Raw genomic sequence first — 8,375 nt, 5'->3', positions numbered from 1 at the left:
TGGTGGGTTGTATATTCTGTCAGTGTAAGACTGACGAAGGCCCGTTACACACTCAGTACTGATTTTATTATGCATGAGTGCTCCAACAAGCATTGAGCATCCTCTGTTTTCCTGTTCTCTCCCTTTAACAGTTTTAATCTATACTTGAAATTTGAAAACCCACAGAGGATTAAACCTTTTAGATTTTTGTAACACAGCAGTGCCTCCCTGGCGCCACCCTCAGCCCAAACTTTCAACTGGGTGCTGCTTTATAACCTGTCTGGAAGAGGGGCCCTATATCATAATCTGGTTGTTCCAGGTTATCCTTGCAGGTGAATCTAGCCAAGCCTCCACCCAGCTGTGTTCTTTATTTTCAGACTTTATACAGTAGAAGAAGCTGGTAGTATGTGTATATATAATATATATATATATATAAAGACTATGTTTCCATAAGCCTTTCTTTCTCTTTTTCCATTTGCTAACCTCTCCTCTGCAGTCAAAGGCTGGTTGTGAAATAACCTTAACGACAGGAAGCTTGAGTAAATTGTATATATCTTATACAGTGAACCGCTGCTTGTCAGAGTCTCAAACTCTTGCATTCATTAGTTTCTTGTTTGTCTTGTTTCTTGAATAAAATATTTCACAATTTTGGGGTCCTCAGATACTGTATCAATAAAAAAAAAAGATTACTCCACCCTCCCACCCAGATATTTATGTGTTGCAAAATGATGCCTTGAAGCAACACATGATAAATCACAGTTTGAGAATATAAATACTAATAAAATATGCCCTTAAACGATCACTTTTTTTTTTTTAATCAACTTGTTATCTTGCTTTAAAGCTGTTAAATATGCAGAAAGGCCCTTTTCAGAATACTGTGAATACTTTAAGTTGTGCAGCTGCAATTATAACATGTACTTTAATGTTGCAGCCGGAAAAGGTTTAATTAATAATGAATGTAATTACTTTATACACTACTGGGTAGCTTGTGAACACCCCCACCCCATCCCAATAAAGTCACATCTCATCTTATCCTATAATAATACATCGTCTTTTTTTTTTTTAGGTTATATTTCGTATTATTTATCTGAATCTGAAAAGTAACTTAAGTTATCGAATAAAGGCAGAAATACTAAAGTAAAGTACAAATACCTCAAAATTGGTTAGTTAGTTTCCACCACTGTTTATTTCTTTCTCCACGGGGTCAAACACTAAAAATGCATTTTGGTCCAGACTTCAGGCCCTGTGTGGTAATGTACTATCCCACACTGTAGGGGGCGGTAGTGCACCTCAACGTTTATTATCAACTCCTGTTAACACATAAGAGGAAGCCGGTGAAACCTCTCGCACCGCCCGCCTGGATGTCCTGTATATTACGCCGAGCTTGGTGACTTGAGAAATAAATATTATATAAATATTATACTTAAAGATAGTCAACGCATTAATCGGTTTGCCCAATGAGCGGGATACCGGGGACTGCTGTGGTCCAGGTCACCAACCTGTCCTCGGCCGTGAGCAGCGAGCAGATGCGCACTCTGTTCGGTTTCCTGGGAGACATCGAGGAGCTGCGGCTCTACCCGCCCGAGTAAGAGCAACCTTCCCCGGCACGGCTAGCTAGGCAACACCGCGGATCTGCGGCCCACACAAACATTAAAATTAAGAAGTAACGGGTGTAATAAATAACTAACCTTCCTTTTTCTTCTGCTTGTCTTTCCTTTCACAGCAATGCCCCTCTGTCTTTCTCGTCCAAAGTGTGTTATATAAAGTACCGAGACCCCTCCAGTGTTGGTGTGGCGCAACATCTCACCAATACTGTTTTTGTTGACAGAGCTTTGATAGTAGTGCCATGTGCGGAAGGTGAGTGCAACACGTTTCGTTTAAAGAAATGTCAAAAATGAAATGTCTGAGTTGCCTCAGTGGACTTGCAGTGGCCTCCTCCCCTTGAATCCAACCGTTTGGTGTTTTGGTTGAATTCTGGGTTGTTGTTGTTTTTTTTTTAATTTATTCACATGGAAAATTGGCAGGTTGTGCCATTGGCTAGTTGGGTTTTTTTTGTTTTTTTTTTGACACAGGTGATGGATTGTATCACATCACTAAAACCCTAGCTAGCTAATTTCTTATAGCGCCCAGCCAAGGTTTTCTGTTTGGGGTCATAAGCTGGTTTCTACAGATAACATTAGAGCTGTGTTGCATTGCATTATTTAGGCTAGCCTCACTGTAAACACTGGATTCTCTGGAACAAGTAGCTTGTGTATGTATCATAAGAAACTGCCATTAATGTAACTCGTTTCATGGCAACACAGCTAACTGAATCCCCTTTCTCTCTCTTTCATTTTTGGTGCTCCTTTTCTTTAAATTTCCCTCCCCCCTTTGGTGCCACTGTTGTTTCCCTTGTGTACAGTCAAAAATGATATCACCTCTAACTTGATGCTTTTTTGTCCACGTGACTTGGTGCTGGATGGCTACTGAGTTTATTAATTTGGTTTTGTATGTTTTTTCTGTGTGATTATGTGTGCATATCAGATGACTAGACTGGCCCAGCTGTTACACTACACTAGCCTGAGTCAGGCATTGTTTTCCAAGCCACTATCCCCGATCGGGCCAACGCAGCCTTCAAGGGGGAATGTGACCAGGAGAATAGCCCGCTGAACCTTCCAAGATGGACACCTTGTCTCTTTTTATTTATTTTTCTTTTCTTTTGGTTTGTTTCCTTTCATACTTTCCCATGTTGTCCACTTTCTACTGTCTCTATCTAGAAACTACAGTATTGCTTATCTCTAGCGTTGTGTTTATATTTGTTATTTTGGTTTGTTGTTTTGATTATTGTCCAACCCCCACCCCCCTCTCTCTTTCTGCTACAGCTGCAGCTTGTGTGTGATTGAATTCTGTCCAGGTTGCTACGGCATACCGGTGGGATGTGTATCACACATGGGATGCTAGGAGGATCACTAACACTTAACTCTCTTGTCACCTACTCCTGTTGACATAGCGAGGGCCTAGACATTATAAAAGTGAGACCAAGTGATAAAGAAACGTCTCCTCATTTGAACGTAGAACTTGTTAAATTCTGTTTGCACTTTTCATCTGTGCTGAAATCTGCAGTAAAAGGCAACACTTAGGAGTTTTCCACCCTGAGATAGATGTTAATATTTGATAGTAATGCAAACATTCTCCATTCAACATCATTTTCTCTTTTTAACGTGGAATTCGTGACACATGCAGTAATGTTTTGCGTCGGGTTTTTTTTCCCTAGCATGCTCAGTGCCCCCAGCTCTAATGAACTGAATTTGTAGTTATTTTGTCTCTTATTAGTCTTGATTTAGCTCTCTCCTCCAGCAATAGAAGCAGCAGATTTTAATCCAGAATGGAATGAGCAAAATTCCTAATTGGTTGTTTTTATAGCTAAGTCTTGGCTAACATTTCCTACAGTTCTTAAAATTGTTGTTCTTTTCTGTATCTGATGTCCTGTGTGCTATTAGTGATGCAGCCATTGGGGTTGTCTTGTGTTGCACACCTTTCCAACACTGCGAAACGATCGCCCCCCCCCCACGGAAAAGCGCCCATGCTTGATATCGTATGGTTCATGACCAATATGTTTCCAGTACAGGTGACCCATGCATCAAAGTGTTGACTCATACTCTGCATTGTGTTTTTTTTTTTGTTTCTTTTTTCTTGATCTATGAAAAGGACAAAATCAGTGTTCTTTTGTTTGTGAAAAAAAGTTAAGATTTTTTTTCATTGAAAATAATAATTCAGATTGACTGAGAAGAATAATTTAATCAAAGCAAAGTAAGGATGCTCGGCCTCCAGTATACCATGAGTAGACAGTAGAACACTTGTAGGCTGTATGGGGAAGTGTATGCTCTCTTTCTCTCTAGAATACAGTGGGCTAATTGTGCAGACATAGAGGAGACAGAGGGAAGAGTCCCTCTATTGCCTTCACTAATATCTGCTTCTGTCCTGCAGGGAAAATCCCAGAGGAGGCCAAGGCATTGTCACTTTTGGCACCTGCCGCCCCAGTACCCAGTCTGATTCCTGGTGGGGGACTTCTACCAATTCCCACTCCAGCTCCACTTCAGAATGTGAGTCAGCATCTTGTAGCCCTCTCGTTGTCTTGTCTGTTTGTCTGTCATGTAAATAAAACCTGTGTGTGTGTGTGTGTTTTGTACACCTGCAGCTGAACCTTCCCATCGTGAATCGGATCTCAACTGGTCTGGACCCCACAGCATCAGCGCAGTCCCAGCCCCCCCTCATGGGAAATGTGGATCCCTCTAAAATTGATGAGATCAGGAGGACCGTCTATGTCGGCAACTTGAACTCACAGGTGACATAATGTCAAAATCTGTATCAGACACACTCTTGAAGCGGTGCTCACTCCTAATCTAGTGAGTATTCACAGCAGCAGGGTGGCGTACGTGTACTAGAAAAGATAAATAAGTGCTATGACGTGTGGCATGACTTGTTGTCAGTCACTGAACAGGTCCACTGAATTAGTTAACACTCAGCCATATTGGTTGAAGCTCAAGAGAATTAAGAGAAATTACAACAGGGAACCAGCCAGGCAGCCCCAATCTGGTTCAGGCAGACAATCCAAAGCTTTATGTTGTGCAGCTGCTAACTTGTCATTAAATGTAGTTTATCTTTCTTTCCACAGACCACCACTGCAGACCAGCTGTTGGAGTTCTTCAAGCAGGTGGGGGATGTAAAGTTTGTGCGAATGGCGGGAGATGAGACTCAGCCGACGCGCTTCGCTTTCGTAGAGTTTGTCGAGCAGGAGTCCGTCGCCAGGGCCCTGACCTTCAACGGAGTCATGTTTGGAGACAGACCCCTGAAGTATGTTTTTTTTTTTTTTTTTTTTTTACTCTGAATATTTGTCATGATTCATGTAATTTTGATGCACATAATATCATTAAGTGGTTTGTGTCAGTTGATATTGTTTTATGTCTTTCAGGGTTAATCATTCCAACAACGCCATAGTAAAACCCCCGGAGATGACGCCACAGGCTGCTGCTAAGGAGCTAGAAAGTGTGATGAAGAGGGTGAGGGAAGCCCAGTCTACCATCGCTGCTGCCATAGAGCCAGGTACAGCATTTAGAGTTGCTGCATGTGTCAAGGTTTTAGTAATAAAGTACTGAAGTGTTGCATCCTGATGCTGAGACTGCTGCTCTCACTCTAGCGGACATAAAGAAGCATTCCTCCAGTCGGTCTACAAGGGCGCGCCGGTCACGCTCGCGGTCACGCTCCCGTTCACACTCAAGAACGCGCCGGAAAAGGTCCCGTTCGAAACACAGGTACCCAACTTGTTTTATGCTGTGACCATTTGATTGTGATTGTGTCCAGTCAGTGACTTTGTCTCCCCCCTCCCCCGTCCTGTTGGAGCAGACCGCCACAGAGGTTGTGGCCGAGGAGTGACTCCCACAGTTCCCGGGGCGCCCACAAGAGGCGCTCTCGCTCCAGAGACAAGAGACACAGTCGTAGTCGCTCAAGGTATGTTTGGGAACAAACAACATATAAGGCATTCCTCTCCAAATAATCTCTTTTACTTTGAAACAACAAATCCAGGTGCTGCTCGGGGCCCTGGAGCCTACCTGGATGTGCGGCACCATCTGCTGCTGTAGTTTAATTAAAGATATTACAGCCCTGGAATAATTCAGCTAATCACATAATGTGTTATCCAGAAATATGATCTGCTGGTTTGCCATCCTGTTATCCAGAAGGGGTCACCAGGTACTTGAGTCCAGTAGCTGCCTGAATTTGGCTCCTGTTGTTCTGCATCTGGCAGCATGAGGAGAAAATCAATCATGTTATCTTTTAAAGCTTTTAACACAATGAGGTGTTTTATCTATAACACACTTTTCTGACCCCTTGTGTTTGTGTATCCTTAATGCATGTACTCACACACTGTTGCTTTTTCTATAAGTGGCTCATATTGTCTCCAAAAAAATGTAGTTAATCCCAAATGTGTTGTTATAAGGGGCCACAGGAGGAGGAGTAAGGATCGGTCCAGGAGCCCGCGGAGGAAAGCCAGATCACCCTCGCCAAAAAGGTAAATCCATCGCATCTCATCCTCCAAAACTGTTTTTAGATGTTTCTAGATGTTCTGAAGTCTCCTGTGTTGGTCACATGTCTTTCCTATGGTGATTTGGCGTCTGCGAGATTGTGATTGGTTTCTTTTTGGCTTCTCTCAGAGGTAAGAAAGACAAGAGGAGGGAGCGCAGCAGGGACAGGAAGGACCGCTCCACATCCAGGAAGAGGAGCCGCAAGGACGAGGACAGGATAAAGAGCAAGGCCAAGCCACTGAAGGTAATAAAGCTCATGCTTTAGGAAACAACACTCCCCTGTGCAGATGGGTGATCTGTTCCTCCTGGTCAGGCAGTCAGATAAAGCTGTCACTACTGATGATTTGAGCTCAGCTTTCTTGCACTAAAAGGGGGAAAAGGAGAGTAAGGAGCTCACTACAGCAGTTTTTCCCCCAGTATGGTAGGAGGAAGACGTTATTAGTGACCTTGTTTTCCTCCCCTAGCTCTTTATGGCTGGCAGAAGTGCTCGATGAACACCTGCCAGCTGACAGGGCTGCATTTTGTAAGCAATTTCTTTAATTCCAAAGCTATTAGATTTTTGCCGCACACAACTCACCCCACGCTTCCTCACTCCCTTCATGGACCCAGGCTTCCCTTACTGCTAATAGTCTTGAGGCTGTGGTGCTTTGCAGAGCAGCTCACAGATGAGCGGTGAGGTCACAAGGTCAGCTTCAGAGCTTCAGCTTCAGAGTCATGGCTGAGAAAAGTCTTTGTGGTGATCGAGCTCGATCATTAAAAAATCCCTTGTTTCTAAAGTTCTGAACTTGTATCTGTCCAAATCACCCAGAGAAACTCACAAGCCATGTGAATCTGAGAAATTTAACTCTAACGTGCCCTTTAGATATATACTTCTAAGATTTCGACATTTTGGGAAATACACTCACTGACCAACATGCATGTATGCAAATCTCTGATTTCCTGCCCCCCCCCGTAACCTTGTTTCTTTGAATGTGTTCACTTCTCTCCAACTCGAGTATCAAACCACATCAGCGCTGACCTACTATAAAGATCACACTCTAGATCACACTCTTATCACTCTCCACCTCTTCTGCCGATAACAATCTGAACATTTGTACAATAAGTGGCAGCAGAACAAATGTTCTCCTCAGAAACCAATGCACAGTCTTCTCACGTTACTTTAGTTCACGGCTATCTGACACCCAACACTCGACACCCAAAATACTCCCAAAACCTTTTTTAGTAAAGACGTTCATTTCATCATTTGTACTTCCTCATTGTAGCTGAGAAAAAAGTATTAAAACGTCAATAGAATCTAATCTACTGCAGCTTAATTAACATCTATAACATCCCCTATAATCTAACAAATATGAAAGAATGCCATGAAACAAGAATAACAGACAAATTGTCCCGAGTTCTGTTTTTTATAATAATGGCAAGAAATAACAGGAACAGAGCGGCATGTTCCCATGGATGAAAACATTTTAGCTCACAGAAGAACCCTAACTTTCACACAGTTACTACCGGACTGGCTCTTGTACTGGCCTTTTGTCCTTATGTTGTTGGTTTTGTGATTCTTATGTGTGTTCTGGCTGCTGTAACAGTTTCCCTTTGGGATTAATGAAGTAGTTATCTGTCCCAGATGCATTACTAAAGAATCAAACTACCCAAAAAGCTTAAAGGAAGCCCTGAAAATGCGCAAAAAATATCTGTTTTTACATTTCTTCTTGTTTTTTTAATCTCTTGTGTTATTGAGTATTTACTCTACTATCTCGTCTTTAGTACCTGAGCTCTAATATTTTCATTTTCAGGTGGAAAGGGACTACGACAGAGAAGAAAAGGAAGACTTTGAAAGTGACAGAGAAGACTCGGTCACACTAAGCGAGAACATGGCGTCATCGCCCTGCGCCCAGCACAACGGCAGCTACAAGACTCACAATGAAGAGGATGCATCTATGGGTGCAGACAGCACCGAATGACTATTACAACACCATGGAAACTAATCTTGCTCCATCAAATGATCTCGACACCCCATCGCGTGCGTATACATACATAAACACTTACGGCAGCGTGTTTTCCCTCATCATCATCATCTCCTGTTGTATCATCTGATTTGTACTCTTCATTCTTGGCAACACATCCTGTAATTCAACTAATTTTCAGTATGCCAGCTAAAGGGCAAGCGAGCGCTCAGTACAGTAGAGACAGCCTTTACTGTTGAGCTGAAGATTTTGGGACTTATACTACAGGCTCAGACACTACCATAAAGTTGAGTCAAACTCTACAATAAGTTTCCCAAACACTGTGGCGACGCTGTCTTATTGGATTGCATAATATTATACAGGTGATATTGTGTCC

The 8,375-nt window shown here is 42.6% G+C and overlaps 1 protein-coding gene across 1 annotated transcript; it reads left to right on the top strand.

Annotated features, from left to right (window-relative positions):
• Positions 1-1,377: 1,377 nt before the first annotated feature.
• Positions 1,378-8,076, top strand: srek1 (splicing regulatory glutamine/lysine-rich protein 1). The gene is made up of 11 exons (XM_070924969.1): positions 1,378-1,564; positions 1,703-1,836; positions 3,946-4,061; positions 4,157-4,303; positions 4,634-4,812; positions 4,931-5,061; positions 5,156-5,270; positions 5,362-5,466; positions 5,954-6,025; positions 6,168-6,282; positions 7,829-8,076. The coding sequence occupies exons 1-11, from the start codon at positions 1,437-1,439 to the stop codon at positions 7,994-7,996; spliced, it is 1,410 nt and encodes a 469-aa protein (XP_070781070.1). The 5' UTR covers positions 1,378-1,436; the 3' UTR covers positions 7,997-8,076.
• The last annotated feature ends 299 nt before the right edge of the window (positions 8,077-8,375 follow it).

This window comes from Enoplosus armatus, chromosome 18 (genome assembly GCF_043641665.1).
Source record: "Enoplosus armatus isolate fEnoArm2 chromosome 18, fEnoArm2.hap1, whole genome shotgun sequence".
Taxonomy (NCBI): domain Eukaryota; kingdom Metazoa; phylum Chordata; class Actinopteri; order Centrarchiformes; family Enoplosidae; genus Enoplosus; species Enoplosus armatus.
The sequence above is the reverse complement of the archived record's forward strand: the minus strand, read 5'-3'. Positions and strand labels throughout refer to the sequence as shown.

Excerpts from the sequence above, each read along its gene's own strand:
- srek1 (XM_070924969.1), top strand. The coding sequence starts at position 1,437 with ATGAGCGGGATACCGGGGACTGCTGTGGTCCAGGTCACCAACCTGTCC. Across the intron at positions 1,565-1,702 it reads CTGCGGCTCTACCCGCCCGA|CAATGCCCCTCTGTCTTTCT; the intron begins GTAAGAGCAACC and ends TTCCTTTCACAG. Across the intron at positions 1,837-3,945 it reads AGTAGTGCCATGTGCGGAAG|GGAAAATCCCAGAGGAGGCC; the intron begins GTGAGTGCAACA and ends TCTGTCCTGCAG.